This window comes from Aedes albopictus, chromosome 3 (assembly GCF_035046485.1).
Source record: "Aedes albopictus strain Foshan chromosome 3, AalbF5, whole genome shotgun sequence".
Lineage (NCBI taxonomy): Eukaryota > Metazoa > Arthropoda > Insecta > Diptera > Culicidae > Aedes > Aedes albopictus.
Genome location: NC_085138.1, coordinates 278,484,449 through 278,511,536, shown reverse-complemented (window position 1 = coordinate 278,511,536; position 27,088 = coordinate 278,484,449). Strand labels below are relative to the sequence as shown.

General features: G+C 42.7%; 1 protein-coding gene across 1 annotated transcript; it reads left to right on the top strand.

Moving 5' to 3' along the window:
- The first annotated feature begins 2,923 nt into the window (after positions 1–2,923).
- LOC109401663 (tRNA pseudouridine(38/39) synthase) lies at positions 2,924–27,088 on the top strand. Its single transcript, XM_062860983.1, has 6 exons — positions 2,924–3,138; positions 3,210–3,343; positions 3,416–3,507; positions 3,655–4,513; positions 4,571–4,722; positions 26,724–27,088. Exons 1-6 carry the CDS (start codon positions 3,064–3,066, stop codon positions 26,828–26,830), a joined length of 1,419 nt encoding a protein of 472 aa, XP_062716967.1. The 5' UTR covers positions 2,924–3,063; the 3' UTR covers positions 26,831–27,088.

The window sequence follows — 27,088 nt, the reverse complement described above, 5'->3', positions numbered from 1 at the left end:
CACGTTCTGATTGACGGACGACACTTCTCCGACATTATCGACGTCAGGATCTATCGTGGCGCCAACATGGGCTCCGACCACTATCTGGTGATGGTCAAACTGCGCCCAAAACTCTCCGTCATCAACAATGTACGATACAGGCTACCACCACGGTACAACCTAGAGCGACTGAAGCAACCGGATGTCGCCTTAGCATACGCGCAGAATCTCGAGGCTGCGTTGCCAGACGAGGGCGAGCTCGATGAGGCCCCTCTAGAGGACTGCTGGAGTACAGTGAAAGCAGCCATCAACGACGCAGCCGAGAGCACCATAGGGTACGTGGAACGGAATCGACGAAACGAATAGTTCGATGAAGAGTGCAGAATGGTTTTGGAGGAGAAGAACGCAGCGAGGGCGGTAATGCTGCACCCGCCTTTTTCGGAAGAAAAGCGACACCTGTAAGAAGCGGAGTGTGAAGAAATGGAACTGCTGTTCCGTTCCCAAGAAACACGGAAGTTCTATCAGAAGTTCAACGCAACGGCTTCGTGGCGCGAGCCGAAATATGCAGGGATAAAGACGGAGGCCTCTTGACTGACGGACGTGAGGTGATCGAAAGGTGGAAACAGCACTTCGATCAGCACCTGAACGGCGTGGAGAACGTAGACACGGGAGCCTACGGCAACGGAGGGATCGACGACGCCGGTGCAGCGGAGGACGGAAATAACCAACTCCCACGCTTAGGGAAATTAAGGATGCCATTCACCAGTTCAAAACCAACAACGCAGCTGGTAAGGATGGTATCGCAGCTGAACTCATCAAGACGGGCCCAGAAAAGTTGGCCACCTGTCTGCATCTGGGAAAACCGAACAACTACCGGAGGAGTGGAAGGAAGGGGTAATCTTCCCCATTCACAAGAAAGGCGTCCATTTGGAATGTGCGAGCTTCAGGGCGATCACAATTTTGAATGCTGCCTACAAAGTGCTATCCCAGATCATCGTCGACAACGGACCAACCATTTACCATACGGCAAATCCTCCAGAAATGCCGTGAATACCAGGTCCCAACGCATCACCTGTTCATCGACTTCAAAGCGGCATACGACAGTATCGACCGCGCTGAGCTATGGAGAATCATGGATGAAAACGGCTTTCCTGGAAAGCTGACTAGACTGATTAAAGCAACGATGGACGGTGTGCAAAACTGCGTAAGGGTTTCGGGTGAACTATCCAGTTCATTCGAATCTCGCCGGGGACTGCGACAACGTGATGGACTCTCATGCCTTGTCTCATGCCTACTCTTCAACATCGCTCTGGAAGGTGTTATGCGACGAGCCGGGCTCAACAGCCGGGGAACGATTTTCACAAAATCCGGTCAATTTTTGTGCTTTGCGGACGACATGGACATTATTGCCAGAACATTTGGAATGGTGGCAGAGCTGTACCCCCACCTGAAACGCGAAGCAGCAAAGGTCGGGCTGGTGGTGAATGCCTCAAAAAACAAAGTACATGCTGGTAGGCGGAACCGAACACGACCGGATCCGTCTGTGTAGTAATGTTACGATAGATGGGGATACTTTCGAGGTGGTGGAGGAATTCGTCTACTTCGGATCCTTACTGACGGCTGACAACAACGTGAGCCGTGAAATTCGGAGGCGCATCATCAGTGGAACTCGGGCCTACTACGGGCTACAGAAGAAACTGCGGTCGAAAAAGATTCACCCATGCACCAAATGCACCATGTACAAAACGCTAATAAGACCGGTGGTCCTCTATGGGCACGAGACATGGACCATGCTCGAGGAGGACCTGCAAGCACTCGGAGTTTTCGAGCGACGTGTGCAAAGGACGATCTTCGGCGATGTGCAGGAGAACGGTGTGTGGCGGAGAAGGATGAACCACGAGCTCGCTGCACTTTACAGCGAACCCAGCATCCAGAAGGTGGCCAAAGCCGGAAGGATACGGTGGGCAGGGCTTGTTGCAATAATATTGGACAACAGCCCTGCAAAGCTGGTGTTTGCTACTGATCTGGTTGGCACAAGAAGGCATGGAGCGCAGAGAGCACGATGGGCGGACCAGGTGGAACGTGACCTGGCGAGCATTGGGCGCGACCGAGGATGGAGAGCGGCAGCCACAAACCGAATATTGTGGCGTACTATTGTTGATTATGTCTTGTCTTAAATGTGATGTTGAACAATTTAATGTATGTACCTGAGGTTAACATGACAGTTGTGTGCAAGGTTGTGTGTGTTGGTGTCAGTTCGTACATTTTACAGCAATTCATGTTTATGTTCGAAGACTGCATTTTCCGTTAATTGTTCGTGTACTATTACTTACTTACCCCTGTGGGGTTAGGAATTGATCATGACCGTCTGATTCCCAGACAGAAACCTTGACCACTACTCTACATTCCTAAGCTCATCCCGGGCCACACCGATTTATTTCACACCAGGTTCACTCCACAAAGCGATTATCAACTACACCGTGTGATTCCGTTCTATAAGTTGTCGTCATATATTGTTCTGTAAGTTGTCAATTTGAATAAAGTGAAGTTGTTAACCGATTTTTAAACAAAATTTAATTGAAAGTAATTGATTGACAGTAGTTTGTTGTTTCTTATGTTTTACAAATCTGTAGATCTGAATATCGTTAAAATATGGTATCTAATCCATTATGCCCCTAATTCTCCAATTTAAATTTCCAATATGCAATACGTTGCACAATTCCCCAAAAACTATGCAACTGTCGAGATGAAGTTGCACAGTGCTCGGCAGAAGCATAACCATAGGCGATGTGAATTTCTGTCGAAACACAGTGGCACAAAGTCCTGCAGGAAGCATAACCCAAGGCGTTAATCATATTTCATTTTCCTTTTATATACCCTTTTCGTACGCAGCCAACGAAACGTCAAACAATCACGCGAGCTGGTCTGTGTTTGTTTACTTTCTTCTCTCGTGCAGCTGATTCCGTTGCAAACGTTGCAAATACCTTCACAGAAATCAGTCGATTCTCCGTTTGTTTTTAAAGACCTTTTAAATTAAATTTACGTTTTTAGTAAAAAACTGCTGATTTGCTCCATTAGTTAAGAATGGATCTTGACGTCCAAGTGGTCAAAAAGACCAAACGGCACACACGAGAGGAACTGGAAGCCTTCTCCCAACAGGTGAGTGATTAGAATATATCGCTCTCTTTGACTGGCCGTTTCTATACTTTACCTCCACATGTCGATACTAGGACCTTGTGGACCGAATCGTTCAACTAGAGTCCCAGAACTTCCAGCTTAAGAACATTATCCAGAAGGTGACCGGAATCAAAACTGATGACCCCAGACCTGACAATAAAAAGCAACGGAAGTTTGATTTCAAGAGGTAAGTATTCCATGTTCAATGAATCTGAGTACCTACGTTCCTTATAATTATCTGCTACTTTGTGGATTTCAGTTGTCACAAACGCCACATCCTCCTGAGGTTCTACTATCTGGGATGGGATTATCAAGGCTATGCTTCCCAGGAAGATTCGGCGCGGACAATTGGTAAGGATGCTCTTACAGAAATTTATGTAGCTAGTATTATGCGCTTAAATTTATCTTCACTTCGAGTTTTGGTTGCCACCAGCTGTACCAGGACATTATAATAAATACTAGTTTGTTTTCAATCCTTACTGATTTTCTGTTTTACAGAACATCAACTTTTCAACGCCCTGACGCGCGTGTGTCTGATTGAGAGCCGTGAGACCTCTAATTACCATCGATGTGGCCGAACGGACAAGGGAGTCAGTGCATTCCATCAGGTGGTCAGTTTGGATGTCCGTTCCAAGTTTGCCCCCGAGAACCAGCTAGAGCCGGAATCGATTGCCAATGAAATCAACTACTGCCAACTGTTGAATCGTGTTCTACCGCAGGACATTCGCTGTGTAGCCTGGATGCCAATGGTGAATCCGAACTACAGCGCCAGATTTGACTGCCGGTCGAGGACGTATCGCTATTTCTTCCCGCGAGGTGGTCTGAATATCGAAGCTATGAAAGAAGCGTGCGGCTATCTAGTTGGAGGGCACGATTTCCGTAACCTCTGTAAAATGGATGTGGGAAATGGAGTTGTGACGTTTACTAGGAGGATATCCTACGTTTCTATCGAGAACTCGCAAAAGGATTCCAAGGAGTCTCCGTACGATATGTTGTATCTCGTATTACGCGGGAAAGCGTTTCTGTGGCACCAGGTTCGGTGCATTATGGCTATTCTGTTCTTGGTTGGAGAGGGCAGAGAAGAGCCAACGGTGGTAAAAGAGCTCCTGGATGTGGAAAAGAATCCTTGCAAACCACAGTACAGCTTGGCCAGTGATTTACCGTTGAATCTGTACGAGTGCGATTATCGAAACAAAGGTGTATTTGACCCAGCGGTTTTCGACAAAAACGCTCCAGTGCTGGAGGACGACGAAGAAACGGAAGTTGATTCGGACCTTCGAGAATGGGTGTACGAGGAGGAAAGTCTAACACGGACGATTTCGGAATTGCAGGGTCTGTGGGCTTGCAATAGTATAAAGTTAGTCTTTGAGATTTTCGTTATGAATCCAACAGATAATCACCATCTTAATTTCAGATCTACCATGTGTCGTGAAATGCTCAAAAGCTTACAGGACATCTTTGATCAACAATTTCCTGAGGCTGCCAAACCAACAACTCAACAATCGGGTCTTATGCAAGGCGTACAATCACGGGACTACAAGCCTTTGATGGGTCGCAAAAAATGTGGTATGTATTGTTCAGCCTTTTTTTCTTTCTTACTCTTCTAAACATACACATAAAAAAGCGAAAGATTCCATCTTTCTCTTTCTCGTGTATGTTTAATACAAAAAAACTGCTGGCTCCGCCATTGCATGGTATGATAATTTTACTAGTAGGAAAACAACTTCAATGGTTAAGGGTAACGCTCACCTATAAATCAGTGATTGAAAAGTTGTAATCTGCTATGCTAACTATAAACCATGTTATCGAAGCGATAAACGCACGGCTATTCTAGAAGTTACTTTTAGTTCTCAATGTTTTTTTTTTTTTTTTTTTTGGAAAACTCCGAAAATTTCATCGGAAATATCTTCAGCATTTCTCCTACAAATTCTTCATTTTATCGATTGATTGATTGATTTGTCTTTATTAGAGAGACTTTCAGCCCTTGGCTTTCATTTTATCGAGAATTACTCCAAGAGTCCCGCTGAAAGCTTCTAGAAAAGTTTTTTGGGGAAGGTGTCTGGCCATTTGGCCGAATGTCATTTGGCCGAATTGGGTTTTTAAATTTTGAAAAATATTTTGATATTTTCATTTTATACAAAAGAGCAACTTTTTCTGAGTCACTCTGGTTTTTTTTCAGATTTTTGGAACCTTATTTTGGTACCTAAAATCAATTTCAATGAGATTTTTTGAAATCACCTTTTGACAGCTGCACAACTGTTTGACAGCTCCGCCCAGTACAAACTGCGACGAGGGGTGATTCGACAAATCGCTCCCATACAAACTTCTAATTGATTTTTAAATAGGTTCCCGGGCTCCAAAATTCATGAAAATTTGGATTTCGGCTCAGTTTGACATGCAGATTCAGAATATCGAATTATCTCAACACCGTTAAAGAAGCCAATTATGATCAAATGAATCCAGTGATGAGGACAAACTTTTTTAGCAGAACTCACGAGTTTTTTTTTTAATAAGTTCATCCGAGAAGTTCCTATAGGACTTCATTGGGGAATTTATTTGGAGAATATCTTGTAGTATTCAGCACGTTTAGTACAAATTTCGGCAGGATTTTCTTCGGAAAATTCTTTCAGACATCCGCCGGGAATTTTTCCGAAAGTATCCCCAGCAAATCCTTCCAGATTCTGGAAAATTTCTCTGGAGATTATCTATGAATCCCTTCAAGAGTTCTTCCTGGTACGTTATTGAGAGTTCCTCCGAAAATTTCCTAGTGAGCTCTTTCGGGTATTTGTTACAAGTTTTTTTCGGAAACTTTTTCAGACGTTTCTCCAGGAATTTCAATGATCTTGTACCGACTTTTCAAACCCTCTAAGCAGAATACCCTCTTCGAATGAGTGTTATAAATTTCGTACCTTTTAATTCCGCCCTATGTTGCTTATCCTTTGTCAAAGGATAAGCAACATAGGGCGGACTTAAAAGGTACGAAACTGATTACTCAATTCAATGGTTCCTTCAGAAACGCTTTAAAGAATACCACCTTCATGAGTTTGTCTTCAATGGTTTCTCCAGCAGTTATTTCGGGAGGGGTTTTTCCAAAAATTCTTTTTAGGCTGTTCTTGGATGGAATTACTATAGATGTACTTCCGATAATTCCTTCAATGATTTTGCTGAGAATTCTTTCGAAACTTCCTCCATGTGCCGCCAACACCCCTCGGTGCAGCGACGCCGCTGCTTGTGGAGACACTTTCTAACAGGCCGCACATGAACGATTTGTCAAGTGTGACACTTGGTGTGACAGATGTGTAAAAGCGACCGAAACATGCAAGTCATGAAAGATTGATTTTCTTTTCCGTGAGTTTACGATACGAGAACTATTAGCCTATTAGCTTAAAATCCTAAATAACTATAAGTTTATTTCCAAATCCTACATCTAAACGGTGAATTTGTACTTAAAACTAGTGATCTGAATTGTTGTTATTGTAAGTGAATTAAGATTGAAGCTGATTGAACTTAAAAACTAATATGTACACATTATTATAGCTAAACACAGATTCACAAGGATTGTCGATACAAACATTTACAAATTTCCACCTGAACTTAACTGTAAGTAAACTAAAAGTTAATTCTAACGGAGCTTAACATTAATATGTACAAAACATTTGTAGCAAACACAAATCTAAGGGATCTTCGATACGATTCCTCCCTATTCTGTAGCGCAATCACTAAAATCGTAAGTTGTCTATATGATGTTTTTCTATCGCTATCTTAATAAAATTGAATTTTGTAGCTTGAAGCTAACACTACCGAAAATCGTGTTTGCTGTCGAGAATTAGTGATTACCCGTCACAACAAATCTTCAAGGATTTTAATTACGGGCCGAAATGAAGGAACATCGAAAGACCGCCGGGTACAGCTGTAAGTCCTGTACCAGGCCAGATACCGATGACGAAAAGTGGGTAGCTTGTGATAGCTGCAAGCTCTGGGAGCACTTTACATGCGCAGGAGTGGACGATTCAGTGAAGAACCGGCTTTACTTGTGCAACGAGTGCCAATCCAAGGAAGCTGTCCCTGCAGCATCCTCGTCCCACAACTTCAAACCACCACCATCAGAAGGTAGGTCGTTACGGTCATCAACGGCCAGATCTGGCCTGAAGCCGCTCAATAAAGTTACACAACTGGCGTCGCAATTCTCTCGAAGCGCAAACAGCACGACTTCGAGTACTCGCGCCGCTCGTCTGCAAGCTCAAATGAAGCTGGTCGAAGAGGAGCAACTACTGAAAGAGCAAGAGTTGGAAGCCCAGGAAGCGATGAGGAAAAAAGAGATGGAAGAAGAGGAACGCCGACTGGAGGAGAGGAAAGCCCTCTTGGAAGAGGAAGCGAGGCTGCGGCAGCGGAAACTACAAGAAGAAAAAGAATTCCAGAAGAAGCAGCAAATGATCCGAAAGGAATCTCTAGAGAAGAAGAACACCCTCGCACGACAGTTAAGCGAATGCAGCAGCCGGGCTGCATCAATTCCCGATTCCGAACAGCAAGTTGCCATCTGGCTACAACAGTGCTCACCCGATCCGCTCGTAGAAGAACTAGATTCTTTGGCCATTGGTTCTCGGACCCAGGAACCTTTGATCAGGTCGAACCTGCTCCGTTCAGCAGGTGATCAACGTCCAATCGTAATCGATCCGGCACGCGTGACGCGTGATGCACTTCAACAGCCGATTCCGAGAAACTCAATAGAAGCTCTAGAAAATCACCGAACGGGAGGTGTGCATGACTGCTCTAGGATTCGAGGCCAGGAAGCATTAAGACACCAAAACGTGGTCAACCAAAGTCAAACGGACCGGCGAGTTGATACTGAATTTCACTCGTACTCCGCTAATCGTCCATTACTCAATACAGCAGACACCGGAAGAAGGTCTCCCGTAGTTACCGTTGGACCAGACAGGAATGAATGTGATCCGTGCTTGTTGCAGCAACCACACACGAACCCGGAAATAGTGTCCCTTCCCGTGGTACTTAATGCAAGCCAGTTAGCATCCAGGCAGGTGATGGGGAAAGAGTTGCCACCCTTCTCCGGAAATCCCGAGGATTGGCCGATCTTCATTTGCAGCTTTGAGCATTCAACAGCGGCCTGTGGATACACCGATGCCGAAAATCTCATTCGGCTGCAGCGGTGTTTGAAGGGACACGCACTTGAATCGGTGAGAAGCAGATTACTTCTTCCTTCGAGTGTTCCACAGGTCATTAACACGCTTCGTACGCTCTACGGTAGGCCAGAGCTGCTCATACGAACACTTATTGAGAAGGTGCGTTGTACTCCATCTCCCAGGCACGATCGCCTGGAGACGGTGGTCGAATTCGGACTAGTCGTCCAAAATCTAGTGGATCATCTGAAGGCGGCGAAGCAATACACGCACTTGTCCAACCCGATACTGATGCAGGAACTGGTGGAGAAGCTCCCTGGCTCGCTAAAAATGGACTGGGCAATCTATCAAAGCAGGCAACCGTATGCGACGTTAGCAACCTTTGGTGACTTCATGACAGGATTATTGGAAGCAGCAAGCCAGGTGACCTTCGAAATTCCAAGTCAAAGTCGCAACATCAGAGGTGAGCAACGGCGGCCCAAGGAAAAGGGCCTTTTATATGCGCATTCGACAATGTCAGGTTCTTCATTAGAGCCAACTAATTCAATGTCAAATCCAAGGAAGTCAGGTAAACCATGTGCAGCGTGCGAACGAGAAGGACATCGAGTGGCGGATTGCAACCAATTCAAGTCCCTGAACAACGATGAACGGTGGCAAGTCGTTCACCAAAGGGGACTGTGTTGCACGTGCTTGAATGGGCACGGTAAGTGGCCGTGTCGATCCTGGCAAGGATGTGGGTTTGAAGGCTGTCGTGAAAAACACCATACGCTTCTCCACCCAAATGCAATCCAACCCTCCATCAATGTCCCCGTCAACAATATAATGCAAAAAGGTGTTTTCTCCCCCATGTTCCGAGTCCTTCCGGTGGTACTGTATGCAGGTGCCCTAAGGGAAATCATCTTTGCGTTCGTCGACGAAGGTTCATCGACCACATTTTTGGAAGAGGCAGTCGCCGATCGTTTGGGTTTATCTGGACCAGTCGAACCATTGACGTTGCAATGGACAGGTAACGTGACGCGAGAGGAGCAAAAGTCGCGACGTGTCCAAATGGAAATTTCTGGTGAGGAGAATTTCAACCTTCATAAACTATGCGAGGTACGAACGGTCAGTTGTTTGGTTCTGCCCACACAGTCGATGAAGTACAGCGAACTTTGCGTACGGTACCCTCACTTGCGTGGCCTTCCCCTAAAAGACTACGAATCAATCCAACCGAAGTTATTGATAGGATTGGACAACCTTCGCCTGGTTGTTCCCTTAAAAGTTCGAGAAGGCGGACCTACCGATCCAATAGCAGCAAAGTGCCGGCTGGGTTGGAGCATTTACGGATGCGCGAAAGACACGTCAACGCCACGGGCTGTTGTTCATTTCCACGCCGCTGCACCAGCAGATAGTGACTGTCAACTGAACGATCAGCTTCGTGACTATTTTGCGTTAGAGGATTCTGGGATTTGTGAAAAGAGGGATCTATTGGAATCCAATGAAGAGAAACGTGCAAGGGAAATACTTCAACAAACGACAAGGCGCACGAAACAAGGATTTGAAACTGGACTGCTATGGCGGAATGACGATCCTGATTTTCCAGACAGCTACCCAATGGCAGTTCGTCGATTGAAAGCATTGGAGCGGAAATTGGCAAAGGATCCATGGCTGCAAGAGCGGGTTTGCGAGCAGATCTCTGAATATTTGCAAAAGGGATACGCTCACAAAGCAACACCATCGGAGCTGACCAACGCAGACCGCAAACGTGTATGGTTTTTGCCATTGGGTGTTGTTGTTCATCCCAGAAAACCAAATAAAGTACGGCTGGTATGGGATGCAGCTGCGACGGTGAATGGAGTCTCCTTCAACTCAAAGCTGTTGAAAGGACCAGACCTTCTTACTCCGCTTCCATCAGTTCTCAGCCGCTTCCGACAGTTCCCTGTAGCAATCTGTGGTGACATCAAAGAGATGTTTCACCAGCTCTCGATCCGCAAAGAAGATCGCCTGGCGCAATGTTTCCTTTGACGAAACAATCCAGCACATCCTATACAGGTCTTCATGATGGACGTAGCAACATTTGGCGCAACCTGCTCGCCCGCCTCTGCGCAGTACGTAAAAAATTTGAACGCAGAGGAGTTCGCTATAATCTACCCACGTGCGGCCGCCGCCATAGTAAAAAACCATTACGTCGACGATTACTTGGATAGTTTCATCACCGTCGAAGACGCTGTGGACGTAGTGAAGGAAGTGAAATTGGTCCACTCGCTAGGTGGATTCGAGATCCGTGGTTTCCGTTCCAACTCTATGGATTTCCTTCGTGAAATAGGGGAACCTGCAGCTTATGAACCGAAGAATCTAATTTTGGAAAGATGTTCTACTATTGAGTCCGTACTGGGGATGTCCTGGGATCCAGCAACCGACTGTTTCTCTTACTCGTTTAATCTGCGGGACGATATGCGTTCAATACTCGACGAAGGGTACGTCCCTACGAAACGAGAGGTGCTCAAGGTCGTGATGAGTCCTTTCGACCCACTTGGACTTGTCTCACACTTCCTCGTCCACGGGAAAGTCATAATTCAGGGTACATGGGCTGCTGGAACTGGGTGGGACGAGCCAATCAACAAAGACCTAAACCAAAAATGGCGCCAGTGGGTTGAACTCTTTCCAAAGCTCAATGAGCTGAAGATATCCAGATGTTATTTCTCCTCGTTCCCGTCCAGCATCGATGATCTGCAAGTGCATATTTTTGTTGACGCGAGCGATATTGCTTACTCATGTGTCGTATATTTCCGATTACTACATGAAGGCCGTGTCCAAACAGCGTTAGTAGGAGCAAAAAGTAAAGTGGCGCCAATAAAGACGCTGTCTACTCCACGGCTCGAGTTGAAGGCTGCCGTCCTTGGAGTACGATTTGTAGCAGCCATGCTCGAATATCATTCCCTGCCGGTATGCAGTCGATTCTTCTGGAGCGACTCAACTACAGTACTTGCGTGGATCAGGTCCGATCACCGAAAATTCCATAAGTTCGTGTCAGTGCGCGTAGGAGAAATTCTAACCTTGAGCGAGCCACAAGAGTGGAGATGGGTTCAATCCAAGCTAAATGTTTCTGACGATGCGACTAAGTGGAAGGATGGACCAAATCTTGACTGCAAAAGCCCTTGGTTGAACGGACCCACATTTCTACACCTTGATGAAGCGGCATGGCCAGAGCAACGGTTCGCGACTACAACACACGAGGAACTTCGGATTGTGCAAACCCACTGGAACCGGGAGTTTGTTGTGGATTATTCTCGATTCAACAACTGGACAAGACTGCAGCGCACAATAGCATACGTCATCCGTTTCATGAACAGCTTGCGACGAAGGAATGTTGGGCAGAATTTAAGACTGGAAACACTCACCCAAGAAGAGTTATCGAACGCGGAAGTTCTGCTGTGGAAGATGGCACAAGAGGAAGTATATCCAGAGGAGCGATCAGTGCTGATAAAAACACTTGGTATTCCAAATTCTAAGCACGCTACAGTTCCTAGAACCAGCCCCATCTACAAAACTTGGCCCTACATGGATGATCAAGGAATTTTGCGAATGCGAGGTCGCATAGAAGCAGCGAACTATCTACCCTTCGGTGCGAGGTACCCTGTAATTCTTCCGAAGCAACACCCAGTAACAACATTGATCGTCGGATGGTTCCATCGTCTTTACCGTCATGCGAATCGAGAGACGGTTATTAATGAACTTCGTCAACGTTTCGAGATTGCGAACATGAGATCCATCGTTCAAAAGGTCGCAAAGAATTGCGCATGGTGCAGAATCAACAAAGCTTCTCCAAAACCACCGGTGATGGCACCTCTCCCTAAGGAACGACTTGAGCCATATGTAAGACCCTTCACATACGTCGGTCTGGACTACTTCGGACCGGTGCTTGTCAAAGTAGGCCGTAGTCAAGCAAAACGGTGGATCGCACTCTTTACATGCCTGTCCGTTCGTGCCGTTCACATGGAAGTAGTGCACAGCCTGTCTACGGAATCATGCATAATGGCTATTCGAAGATTTGTATCACGCCGAGGATCACCTGCCGTATTTTACTCGGATAACGGCACCTGTTTTCAGGGTGCCAACAAACAACTATTAGAGGAGATTGCTGCAAGGAATGAAGCAATCGCTTGCACTTTCACGAACGCCGATACAAAGTGGAAGTTCATTCCACCTGCCTCACCACATATGGGTGGCGTGTGGGAACGCCTGGTCAGGTCGGTGAAGACAGCAATCGGATCGGCTCTGGAACATCCTCGTAAACCGAACGACGAAACATTAGAGACGATCATCTATGAAGCTGAAGCATTAGTGAACGCCAGGCCGCTAACATATATTCCGTTAGAGTCAGCAGACCAAGAGTCGTTAACACCTAACCATTTCCTTTTGGGTAGTTCTACGGGCAACAAAATCGGAACAACTGAAGTGTCTGGATACGCTACACTCCGTAGTAGCTGGAAAATGGCTCAACATATCGTCGGAGAGTTTTGGAAAAGGTGGGTGAAGGAGTATTTGCCCGTTATAACACGCCGCAGTAAATGGTTCGAGGAAGCTAAGGACATAACGGAAGGAGATTTGGTTCTCATTGTGAATGGGGCTGGACGGACTCAATGGATCAGAGGGCGTATCGAAAAAATCTTCGTTGGCAGTGATGGGAGAGCTCGTCAAGCGCTTGTTCGAACAGCGAATGGAGTTCTACGGCGACCTGTGAATAAGCTAGCGGTGTTGGACGTCGAAGGAGAATGTGAACCAACGAGACTTCAGGAGTACCCGAGGCATCACTTAGGTTCACGGGCGGGGGTATGTGCCACCAACACCCCTCGGTGCAGCGACGCCGCTGCTTGTGGAGACACTTTCTAACAGGCCGCACATGAACGATTTGTCAAGTGTGACACTTGGTGTGACAGATGTGTAAAAGCGACCGAAACATGCAAGTCATGAAAGATTGATTTTCTTTTCCGTGAGTTTACGATACGAGAACTATTAGTCTATTAGCTTAAAATCCTAAATAACTATAAGTTTATTTCCAAATCCTACATCTAAACGGTGAATTTGTACTTAAAACTAGTGATCTGAATTGTTGTTATTGTAAGTGAATTAAGATTGAAGCTGATTGAACTTAAAAACTAATATGTACACATTCTTATAGCTAAACACAGATTCACAAGGATTGTCGATACAAACATTTACAAATTTCCACCTGAACTTAACTGTAAGTAAACTAAAAGTTAATTCTAACGGAGCTTAACATTAATATGTACAAAACATTTGTAGCAAACACAAATCTAAGGGATCTTCGATACGATTCCTCCCTATTCTGTAGCGCAATCACTAAAATCGTAAGTTGTCTATATGATGTTTTTCTATCGCTATCTTAATAAAATTGAATTTTGTAGCTTGAAGCTAACACTACCGAAAATCGTGTTTGCTGTCGAGAATTAGTGATTACCCGTCACAACACTCCAGATGCTTAGGAAGTCATCTTGGGATTCGATCAGGAAATATTCCAGGAATTTTTCAGGAGTTTGCTGTAGGTATGCTGAGGCAATACTTGGTTGTTTCAGTCGCTCTAGGTTGTACCGTGGCGGTCGCCGGTACCGTAAATTGTTGATGACGGAGAGTTTTTGGCGCAGTTTGACCATCACCAGGTAGTGGTCGAAGTTGATGTTAACGCCACGATAGGTGCTAACCTCGATAATGTCGAAGAAGTGGCATCCGTCAATCAGAATGTAGCCAATTTGCGATTCCGTCTGCTATGGTGATCTCCAGATGTAACGATAAGAGATGATATATTGGAAAAAGGTGCTACATATGGCCTATGGCGATGGGCGTAGCCAGAAGGGCAGATATTTTCTTGAAATTCGAGTCAACTCGAGATTATTATTGATTCATAGTTCCAGAAAAATTATCTTAAAAAATAAAGTATTCTAATAATTTGGAATTTTATCCAAAATTATCAAAGTTTTCATAGAATTTTGCCACATAACAAGTTTTCCGGATATGCCGGAACCGCTTCCGGTAGGGAAAAAGAACTCTCTAGAACCATATTGGGAGCGTCCATAAATTACGTCACGCAAAAATTGTCCAGAAGTCAACCGGATAAGTACCACATTTGGCAATGTTGTCGACTAACTCAACAGATTGAATCCGCTCCTGAGGCAGTACAACATTAAGGTGAACATGATGATAATCGTTTCGCCCAACTCAACGGATGGTATCCGTTCCTGGGGCAGTTCCTTCCAAAGGAACTTGTTTTTTTTTTTCGATTCAAAGGCTCGTTTCGAAGGCTCTGCTACTCATCCAAAGCAAACGGGGGTTCGTTCGTCGCCAATGAGGTGCTTCTCCAGTTGACGTCTCGACTAATCCTTTAAGAATTCCTCCTGGGATTCCTTAAGAAATTCCTTCAGGAATCGCTCCAAGGATAACTCAAAAAATCTCCGGCACAAACATCCCAAATGGAGGAGACCGTGCCTCCAGAGCCGACCTACTGACTGATACCTCCTTCGATTCCTCCAAGCATTCCTTCAGCCTTTCCTCCAAAGATTTCTCCAAGAATTCAGCTTCGCATTCCTCCAGGGCATTCTTCAGTGTTTCCTACAGGAGCTCCATGAATTCCTCCAGGGATTCCACCAGAGATTTCTCTAAAAAAATTTTCAGGGATTCCTCCAGCAATTCCTGCACGTATTCCTACAGGAATCCCTCCACGCTTTCCTCCAGGAGCGATTTGTCGAATCACCCCTCGTCGCAGTTTGTACTGGGCGCCAAACAGTTACCCAGCTGTCACAATAGATCTAAAAGCTGGTCGCAGTGACTTATATACCCAACAAGGAATAAAAAAAAATACCCAGCTGTCAAAAGGTGACTTCAAAAAAATTGTTTGAAATTGATTTTAGGTACCAAAACAAAGTTTTAAAAATCTGAAAAAAAATCATAGTGACTCAGAAAAAGGTGCCCTTTTGTATAAAATCAAAAAATCAATACATTTTTAAAATTTTAAAACCCCAATTTCTTCAGTAACTTTTTCAAAAATACCGTGAGGTATTCCTCCAGGATTTCCTCTAGGATTGCAATCAGGGACTTCTTCAAGAATTCCGCCAAGAACTCCTCCAGGAATTCCTTCAAGAATAGCGACGAGGGCGGACACAACACGTATACGTGGTACATGTGCACAAATTCTAGGAATTGAGTCCTACAAGAATTCCTTCAGGAAATCCTCCAGGCATACTGTTCCCGAATCAACAACAGTACGGTAGACGGTTTTCCGTAAACTTGAACAACTCGCTTTAATCCGTTTATTTGCAAATTGTTAAATTTTCCTGTTGAATACATAATCATTTTGCCTAGTTTAGTTTCACATTTAAGATCAATAAATTTTCCTGCTTTCGTTCTTACTTACGTTTAGTGTCCACGTATTATTTCGCTACGTCCGGAAATTGCACTTGTACGGTAACTGCGACTGCTTACAATATCCCTCAATTATGCTGCTTGCTATCGATGCTCAGCTGTACTCAAAGTAATGATCAATTCTGTCGAAGTAATTTAGTATAAGTCATACAAATATTTCGAAATTCAGCTTTAGAATGATTTTACCTGATCTTCAATAAACAAACTTAAATGAACTTCAATTAATCAATCTTACTTAATAAACAGTTTTATATCTAAACTGGCACTTGAACCAGCACTAAACTTGACGTAGTTTGCAACTAATTTTATAATTTTATCAAAATTCTCGATCTCAATTACCGAATATACTATCTCGTTTTTGTTTTGACCCTATTGCATAACAGTATCATGTTTCTCTTCGTTTTCAATCAGTTCCACTTCATTAGCAGTGGCGGCGAGTTGTGGGGCTCGTTTATGACGACGGCGCGTTTGCACATTGCGTAACACATACCTTACTGAATTCCTGAAGAAATTCCTGAGGTATTCTTCCATTAATTCCTCTCGAGATTCCTCCAGAAATTTCTCCAGGGATTCCCCCTGGATTTCCTCCAGGAATTCCTCTATGGATTCCTCCAGCATTTACTTCAGGAATTTCTCCTGGAATTCTTTCAGGAATCCTTTTGTATTCCTCCAAGAATTCCTCCAGAGATTATTTCATGAATTCCTCCGAAGATGGCTCTACTGATTTCCTTAGAAGTTCCTCTCGAGATCTCTTCTAAAATTTATTTGGGGATTCGCTCAGATATTTCAGAAATCCTTCCATCATCTTTTGCAGGGATGCATCCAATAATCATATAGGAATACCTGAAGACTTTTTTAAAATAACTTCAAGAATTTCAAGGAATTGCTCCAGCAGGAACTAGGAACTTCTCCAAGAACTCATCCAGGAATTCTTTCACATTTTTTTCCAAGAAATCCTTTAAGAGTTCATTCACAGATTCCATCAGAAATTCTTACAATACCTCCTGCAGGAATTTTTCAGACATTTCTCCGAGGAACGCTTCGGCCAGGAAAGACTCTTCTTCTCCCAGGAATTCCTGCCAGAATTTATTTTTGGAATGCACCAGGAATTCCTCCAGGGATTTCTTCTTAAATTCATGTAGACATTTCTTCTTGAATATATTCCAGCAAATTCCTTCAGGTGAATTCAACGATTTTTCCCAAGGATTCCATTATTTGCAATTTCTCTGGAAATACCTCCAGGAAATTCTTCAAGAATTCCCTTCAGGAATTCTAAGAGGGTTTTCTCCAGTGATAGTTTCAAGGCTTTTACGAGAATACTTTCAGGAATTCTTCCAAAGATCCTTCAAAGAATACGTCAATTGGCTTCTTTAGTGGTGTTGAGATAATTCCATATTCTGAATCTGCATGCAAAACTGAGCCGAAATCCAAATTTTCATCAATTTTGGTGCCCGGGAACCTATTTAAAAATCAATTTGAAATTTGTATGGGAGCGATTTGTCGAATCACCCCTCGTCGCATTTTGTACTGAGCGGAGCTGTCAAGCAGTTGCCCAGCTGTCAAAAGGTGATTTCAAAAAATCTCTTGGAAATCGATTTTAGGTACCAAAATAAAGTTTTTAAAAATCTGAAAAAAATCATAGCGGCTCAGAAAAAGGTGCTCTTTTGTTTAAAAATAAAAAAAATCATTGATTTTTTTCTTAATTTAAAAACTCAATTGGCTTCTTAAACGGTGTTGAGATAATTACATATTATAAATCTGCATTCCAAACTGAGCCGAAATCCAAATTTTCATGATTTTCTGTGCCCGGGAACCTATTTTAAAATCGATTTGAAGTTTGTATGGGAGCGATTTGTCGAATCACCCCTTGTCGCATTTTGTACTGGGCGCAGCTGTCAAGCAGTTGCCCAGCTGTCAAAAGTTGATTTCAAAAAATCTGTTTGGAATTGATTTAGGTGCCAAAATAAAGTTCTAAAAATCTGAAAAAAATCATAGTGGCTCAGAAAAGGGTGCTTCTTCTTCTTCTTGGCGTAACGTCCTCACTGGGACAAAGCCTGCTTCTCAGCTGTTCTATGAGCACTTCCACAGTTATTAACTGAGAGCTTCCTCTGCCAATGACCATTTTGCATGTGTATATCGTGTGGCAGGCACGAAGATACTCTATGCCCAAGGAAGTCAAGGAAATTTCCTTTACGAAAAGATCCTGGACCGACCGGGAATCGAACCCGTCACCCTCAGCATGGTCATGCTGAATACCCGTGCGTTTACCGCCGCGGCTATATGGGCCCTATAAAGGGTGCTCTTTCGTATAAAATAAAAAAATCGATACATTTTACAAAATTTAAAAACCCAATTGACATTTCTATACACTGAGGTTACTACTACTCCGAAAACCGTACGAATCAACTATGATTTTTTGCCACAAGAATTTCTTGCGAAAATTATAGTTCCTCTCTCTCCTCTTCTTGGCGTAACGTCCTCACTGGGACAAAGCCTGCTTCTCAGCTTAGTGTTCAATGAGCACTTCCACAGTTTTTAACTGAGAGCTTCCTCTGCCAATGACCATTTTGCATGTGTATATCGTGTGGCAGGCACGAAGATACTCTATGCCCAAGGAAGTCAAGGAAATTTCCTTTACGAAAAGATCCTGGACCGACCGGGAATCGAACCCGTCACCCTCAGCATGGTCATGCTGAATACCCGTGCGTTTACCGCCTCGGCTATATAGTTACGAACTATGATTTTGGATTCAAAGCGCCAATTATTATTATCATACTGTTACTGTATAAATTTCATAACACTCACGTATGAAAATCATACCGATAGAGTAAGGTGGGGCAAAAGCACCGACGAACCGACGTGACAGTGGCGATCCAAAACTGTCCCCCCCTAATTTAACGGTCGACCAGCGAAGCGAGCGATCGCTTCTGTCAAATCAGCACAGACGCGAACCGTTTCCTATATGAACACACGGGGGTTTGGTGTCGAGCTATCAAATCATCGCGAGCCGTTATAGAGGTGGCGATAGTGTTCGGCTATTTTTCATCATGGCGTCGCGGACAACAAATTTGAATTTATTTGTTCTAGCTGTCACGTCGGTTCGTCGGTGGCAAAAGTTCGACCCTAGTCGAAAATTCAATATTTTTCCAAAAACCAAAGCAGATATAAATAAATAAATACCGTCTGGTGATTCTATCATCCATGAGCTAAAACTTTGCTGAACAAAGTTACGCCAAATGTCTTTTCAATTTTAAGTTACAATACTTTTTGTATGAGTGTGTCTTATTCGAACTCTCGTCCCACCACTGGGGCAAAAGTTCGAATCTAGTGTTTGTGGAATTTCGCTAGCCGTTGCACACTATATTGACACTTTGATAATAGAAATATCTGAAACCAATTAATATTTGATGTTGGAACTGAAATACACTTTAAAGTTCGACCTGGATTTTACCCAAATCAGGGTTAAATTTACTACACCAAAAATTAGTAGTTTTCCGCCAAATTCAGATAAAACAACATTTTTTTTTTCAACTTTGATCGAATTTTCTCACTAATTCCATCATTTTTAGAGATAATCAGTACATTTTGCAGAATTTTAGCTTTTTACCTAAAGTTGCCACATGACTCGAACTCTTGCCCCATTATGTGTAGAATATGATTTCCAAATATTTTTTTGCAAAAAGTTATACATGCTAAAGCATCTTCAAAATATACCTAGTTACGCCCCAAAATAAAATATCGATTTCGATTTCATTACAATTCCATTCCATGCGTTGGAAGGATCATCGCATGTTACAATTTTTTTGATCAAAAACCAACATTTTGTCATAACTTTTCGAATTATTGATCAATTTCCATAATTTTTGGAGTGAAAGATTCTTTTTCAAAAAGGGTTCGAACATCCTTGACACCCGAAAAAAATAATTTGAAATAAGCTCAAAAACTTCAAAAGAAACTCTTGCCCCACTTTACTCTAACGTATAAAAACAGAAACTATGACTATCATACATATTTTTATGAAATATGTTGCACAAATTGAAAAAAAAATCGCAACCTGGAATCGAACCAGGAACGTCAAGGTTAGCGAGTGCGTGCTTTACTCATTCGCCCATCGACGCTTCGGAAATCGAAGTGGTTAGAAGCCAATAAAAGGTTTTGTTGTTTTTTAGCAATGGTGTTTCATAACACATCTTATGATTTTCATACGATGCTTCTTATGAGATTTTTCATACGACTAGTCTTATGGATTTCGCTTTTCAATGTATGAACAACATACAAGAACTATGAAAAAAATAAAAATAACTGATTCATAAGATGTAAACTATGAAAAACATACGAACTACATCCTCAGTGTAGGATTATTCCCTGAGATGAGTATATGCAGCATATGAGTGTATAAGATTATCATTGGGGAACTCCAGCAAGAATGCACTCGGAACAATACCATTGAAATTCTTCATTAGTTCATTAATAGAGGAATACAGATTCAGGACATTACAAAATTACTGAGAAGCATGGACAAACTGGATGAAAGAACTCCAATTTGTCATAAAAGACATTATGAAGACATTTTCAAAATCCACATGCATATGCTGTGCGAGCAGCTTCAGTGCCACCAAGTCATAGCTCTTATCTTGGCTCCTTTGTAACCATTAATAGAATAGCCACTTGAGAAGGCGCTTTTTCAGCCTTTTCACAGTTGTTATATAATAGTTATACGGCTTCCCCAACCGCATTACATTTTCGCTCATTTATCGCTTTTTAAACTGAATGATTAAAGTACTTGCCGCTACTTGGAATCGAACTCTCGAGCTCCGTATCCACTGGTCCCGAAATAGCATGGAAAATTGGCCGTTTTGTTCTACTCTAGACAAGGCCTTATATTTCTGCCACAAGAAACCTTATCCAACTTTTTCGTGCTGCAAATGCTTGTAAAATGTCAAACGCAATATTGTTTACATTGAACAAGCTGTGTGGTTGCGTCAACAGGTTCTTCTTCACAGCTTCTAGCTGAAAGAATGATCTATAGAAGGCTACAAAGCGTTGCTATTTTGTGTATTTGGCAACATTACAAAACGTACTGTATAAAGCTGCCTCTTTCATTGGTTGGGACTCTTATTCTATTTGCACATCTTCCGACAAATCTTTCGGAGTTGGATTAAAGTGCAATAAAAGCAACCCAAATTTCATACCACAGAGATGGATAACCGTAAAGTATTTGTTTAGTAGTTATATAGCCGACTTAAACTTTGTTTTGACAATAATGTTTACATCCGACCAGCCGTGTTGGTATACCAACAGTTTCTTTGTTACAACTTCAAGCTGTAATGATATCGCATAACAGCATTCAAAGCGCTGTTGGTTTGTGGATTAATCAGTATTATGAATTGTACTGTATAGTAGCAGCAGTTTTGTTAGTGGGGACTCCTATTCAATTAGTTCAAGTTTTGACATCGAAAGGTGAAAGCAGCACTTCGATCAGCACCTGAACGGCGTGGAGAACGTAGGCACGGGAGCCCACGGCAACGGAAGGAACGACGACGCCAGTGCAGCGGAGGACGGAAATGAACCAACTCCCACGCTGAGGGAAGTTAAGGATGCCATTCACCAGCTCAAAACCAACAAAGCAGCTGGTAAGGATGGTATCGCAGCTGAACTCATCAAGATGGGCCCAGAAAAGTTGGCCACCTGTCTGCATCGGCTGATAGTCAGGATCTGGGAAACCGAACAGCTACCGGAGGAGTGGAAGGAAGGGGTAATCTGCCCCATTCACAAGAAAGGCGACCATTTGGAATGTGAGAACCTCAGGGCGATCACTATTTTGAATGCTGCCTACAAAGTGCTATCCCAGATCATCTTCCGTCGTCTGTCACCTAAAACAAATGAGTTCGTGGGAAGTTATCAAGCCGGCTTCATCGACGGCCGGTCGACAACGGACCAGATCTTTACCGTACGGCAAATCCTCCAGAAATGCCGTGAATACCAGGTCCCAACGCACCACCTGTTCATCGACTTCAAAGCGGCATACGATAGAATCGACCGCGCAGAGCTATGGAGAATCATGGACGAAAACGGCTTTCCTGGGAAGCTGACTAGACTGATTAAAGCAACGATGGACGGTGTGCAAAACTGCGTAAGGGTTTCGGGTGAACTATCCAGTTCATTCGTTTCTCGCCGGGGACTGCGACAAGGTGACGGACTCTCATGTCTACTCTTCAACATCGCGCTGGAAGGTGTGATGCGACGAGCCGGGCTCAACAGCCGGGGAACGATTTTCACAAAATCCGGTCAATTTGTGTGCTTCGCGGACGACATGGACATTATCGCTAGAACATTTGGAACGGTGGCAGAACTGTACACCCGCACGGTGTGCTGAAACAGGATTATTATCGCACTTTCATGAACCTCAAACATTTTTTCGTTATAAATTAGCATTAGCTGTATATATTAAGATTCTGGAGGTTAAAAAATCTTTCATCGAGGAAAATTAAAATAAATTCAATTTTAGTAGTTTACCACTTTTCTCATATAATATGGTATTACGGAAATCTGATAAACCTTAACTCCGCTTGAAAAAGCCCCCTTTCTAATAATAAATTTGAAACCATTTAGAGAGAAACGAATGCCAAAGTCTTTACAACGAGTTCAAATTTGTTTGGCGTTCGTTTCATGTGTCCAGCCCACTACAGTCTGCCGAAAGTCATTAATCATAAAAGTCTACATTCCTTCCATTTGTCTGGCACATAGATATTTGTACTGGAGGTAAACAGATTCTTCCCATTAGTGTGACTCATACATTTGAGAAAGCACCATACACCTACAGATAACCCAGACAAACATAGAAAATAATCATTGCATGAGACTACTATTATTGAAATACATCAGATTACTTGCAAATTGATATGTTTCCAATATATTTGAGCCTTATACTATAAGATGTCATTCACATTGACATATATTAGGCATGCATTGCCTTCGGTAAGGTAAATTCTTAATAAAAACTTGTGAGGTTTTGAAAAAGATTTTAATACAATTTGTATAATTATCCTTGACCAAATGATTGTTTGATTAAAAAATGTTATGACATTCAAATTGCTTATCAGGACTAGATAATATCGCGTTAACCCGCTGTTTCTTGTTACCTTACCCGTTTTAACTTGCTCCGATGTACCTTATTTTAAACCAAATGTTTAATAATCATTTATGAATGCATTAACATAATATGACAGAATCAATCGTTTGTATTTTGTGTCAACTTTTTGTTATTTGAGACTCAACAGCTCACTTAACTCTAAAGGTATCGTTTTATAAGTAACAAGGAAATATGCCTTTGAAAATGTTAAGATTTTGTATAAACAAAAGTCCTCAGTAGATCAGAGGCAGAACTTTTACAAATACGCAACGCAGTATAGTCGACTCATAATTTTTAACAAATATCCAAATGTGGATGTGGTTTGACATGCAAAGTATGTGCAACTGCAATAGTGCTGTTGTTCCGATCGCGAATTGAACGCCTTTTTCGTGCTGCTGATTACTTGCTAATTACAGTAGAATATTAACGCCTAAAATAGTTATCTCTGTGCATCGTGAAATCTCGTGAAGCAAGTTTATTGTGATAGAGTTATCTTTCTGAAAACTTTAGATTTGCTAATTTATTCTGAATTATCATAAATATTCAGGCCTACAATTGCGCCAAAAGCCGTAAGAAATCGTGAGTGTCAGCCATGGAATGCCAAAAGTGTGCACTCGCTATTGATCGCAAAAGTGAACGCTACACTATTTGCGAAGGAAGGTGTGCTGAACGATTCCACGCTTCATGTGACCGTGTGTGCACTATTCGTTAAAAATATTTTATGGATGTGTGATGATTGCTTGGCTAATTATTGCTCGACCCGTGACGCAGATATCTCTATATCCACCGAGATCGATGACGACTCGAATAGCCGAATAGCGAAAAATGCAATTGAATCTGACATTGCGGACCTGAAAGCGAATGTGGGAGAGATAATCGACACCCTTGCTACACTTGTACCTCACCATCAAAAGCCATTCAGCGAGAAGCTGCACTCAACTGCCGTACCATGTGTACCATCGCCTCCGAACGCAAGCTCTATTTTATTAGACGGAACAAAACTCAGCTAGGCACACTAGGGATACAACAGAGCTCACAAACCACAGTGGTCAACTCAGCGATGCGTTTTCTCTGTTCCTCACCAACGTTGATCGCCACGCTACAGAAGAAGACGTGAAGCAGCTTGTATGTGAATGCTTGAATATCGACGATCAGCGTACTGTGAAGATTCAGAAATTACTGCCCAAGGGATGCTCAATTGACGATTTGGACTTTATTTCATTCAATGCGGAATTCGATTCGAAACTGAAATACTTGGCCATGGATCCTGAAACTTGGCCTGTAGGACTTAAATATCGAGAATTTGAAAACCGAATGACTGTTTGGGCACCAGAATCATAATGTTAAAAATGCAACCGATGATGCCGTTGAACTCACAACTATGTTTTAGTGCTATATGTTTGCAAATGTTGATTGTCAAGTTCATGTCGTGTTTTTTTACAAATTTTGTTTGTGTAAGAAGCTGAAGGCAAAAAGTTATGTTATATTATGTTTGAAAGATTTGTGTAATTAGTTTTAAGTATTTCAATGAGACCACAAAGGTCAGTTGAAATTAAATATGATAATAAATAAATAAACTAATACCCGCGATTTCAGGCAAAATAGCACATGAAGAGTATGTGCTACAAATGGTACGAGCCACAGGTGTATGGTGCTTCCTCAAATGTATGAGTTGCACTAATGGGAAGAATTTGTTTACCTCCATTACAAATATCTATGTGCCAGATAAATGGAAGAAATGTAGACTTTTGTGATTTATGACTTTCGGCAGACTGTAGTGGGCTGGACACATGGAACGAACGCCAAACAAATTTGAACTCGTTGTAAAGACTTTTACATTCGTTTCTCTCTAAATGGTTTCAAATTTATTATTAGACAGGGAGCTTTTTCAAGCGGAGTTTAGGTTCATCAGCTTTCTATAATACCATATTATATGAGAAAAGTGGTAAACTACTAAAATCGAATTTATTTTAATTTTCCCCGATAAAAGATTTTTTAACCTCCAGAATCTTAATATATACAGCTAATGCTAACTTATAATGAAAAAATATTTGAGGTTCATGAAAGTGCGATAATAATCCTGTTTCAGCACACCGTGACCCGCCTGAAACGCGAAGCAGCAAAGGTCGGACTGGTGGTGAATGCCTCAAAAACAAAGTACATGCTGGTAGGCGGAACCGAAAACGACCGGATCCGTCTGGGTAGTAATGTTACGATAGACGGGGATATTTTCGAGGTGGTGGAGGAATTCGTCTACCTCGGATCCTTACTGACGGCTGACAACAACGTGAGCCGAGAAATTCGGAGGCGCATCATCAGCGGAAGTCGGGCCTACTACGGGCTCCAGAAGAAACTGCGGTCGAAAAAGATTCACCCACGCACCAAATGCACCATGTACAAAACGCTAATAAGACCGGTGATCCTCTACGGGCACTAGACATGGACCATGCTCGAGGAGGACCTACAAGCACTCGGAGTTTTCGAGCGACGCGTGCTAAGAACGATCTTCGGCGGTGTGCAGGAGAACGGTGTGTGGCGGAGAAGGATGAACCACGAGCTCGCTGCACTTTACGGCGAACCCAGCATCCAGAAGGTGGCCAAAGCCGGAAGGATACGTTGGGCAGGGCATGTTGCAAGAATGCCGGACAACAACCCTGCAAAGCTGGTGTTTGCAACGGATCCGGTTGGCACAAGAAGGCGTGGAGCGCAGAGAGCACGATGGGCGGACCAGGTGGAGCGTGACTTGGCGAGCATTGGGCGCGACCGAGGATGGAGAGCGGCAGCCACAAACCGAGTATTGTGGCGTTATTGTTGATTATGTCTTATCTTAATGATGTTGAACAAATAAATAAATGTATGTATGTAAGTTTTGACATCTTCCGAGAAATCTCCCGGAGTTTGTATAGAGTGCAGTAAAGGCAGCCCCAGTGACAAGTGATTGATTTCTGAAAACCGAGTTTGGTAGCTGTATGGTGCTTGTTTTGCAGCCGTGTATTAGCTTATGGTTTATATTTATTTGACTATTATCCCTTTTATTATTTATAGTCGGTATAAATTTGCTAAGGGTGCTCGTTTCCAACGGGAAACCAACTCAAAGCTAAACCTACTTGATCACCTACTTGAAGTCATCACAACCTTTGACATCGAACATGAGATTGACACTGCTATTGAGTTTCGGTCGAGAATGGTCGTAGATACAGAATCATTTCCCAACACTATTTACAATTTCGGAAGGTTTTTCAATAGTTTTTCCTTTCCTTTGTTTAGTTCATTACATTTAACCAGTAAATTGTTGAATATTCAATAGCTAAGCTGCTGCAAGAAAGTCCAAATCTCAGCTAAGGAAATTATGCCACATTTGTAAAGCTAAAATAACTTGAAAATAAAATTAAATGAAATACTCTTCAATACCGGTATCGAAACATCAGTTTCTCTGAAGTTAATAAGATACACCGGGGCAAGTTAAAACGGGTGGGGCAAAATGAAAAGCGAAGTTTTGAGATGGATTTGAGTACAATATGGATTTTTTTTTCTTTGCCAAAACTTTGTTTGAATCAGAAATTATGTGTTATGGCTTTTCAATTAATTATCATAATTAGATAACATCATGTTAACTCGCTGTTTCATCTTACCCCGCTCATTTCAGCTTACTCCGGTATACCTTATGTGAAATTAAATTTAGATTCCAGGATGTTTTCTCGCGTACGTTTGGTGAACTACGAAAAAATAATGGACATAAAAGGATGAAATAGGGGGTTAAATAGTCCCAGAAACAAAGTTTATGTATTATTCAAATTTTCTAATACGCACATCTCTCATCGTTACATAGGCGCCTGGTATGCAAAACCTAATGTGTTTCAATTTTTCCATTGTTTCTTCCACAGAGAGTCTGGAAAGTCGTATCGATCATTACTCGAAAAAGCGTCGGATCCAGGTCAGCTCTAAAGACGCAGCGACGACAGATGCACCGAAGAGCGAAGCAGAGCAGTAGATAGCCCGGTTAACGTACTCGCGTATGCCAGTTGGCCAGCGACTGACTGAGTGACGGAGATAAACTGTGAACTGAATTCACAATGAAGGTAAGGGTGTCATCAATATTCCATACAGGTGTATTCAGAGTACACCATTAAAATGTAAAGTGCGTGTTAATGCAGTTTTTGGCGTTGAAAATGAATGAGTGAAATCTGATTTTTATTATCATTGCATTGTTGTTACCTTAATAAAGTTTTGTACAAACGCTGCATAGAAA

Excerpts from the sequence above, each read along its gene's own strand:
- LOC109401663 (XM_062860983.1), top strand. The coding sequence starts at position 3,064 with ATGGATCTTGACGTCCAAGTGGTCAAAAAGACCAAACGGCACACACGA. Across the intron at positions 3,344-3,415 it reads CGGAAGTTTGATTTCAAGAG|TTGTCACAAACGCCACATCC; the intron begins GTAAGTATTCCA and ends TGTGGATTTCAG. Across the intron at positions 3,508-3,654 it reads AGATTCGGCGCGGACAATTG|AACATCAACTTTTCAACGCC; the intron begins GTAAGGATGCTC and ends TCTGTTTTACAG.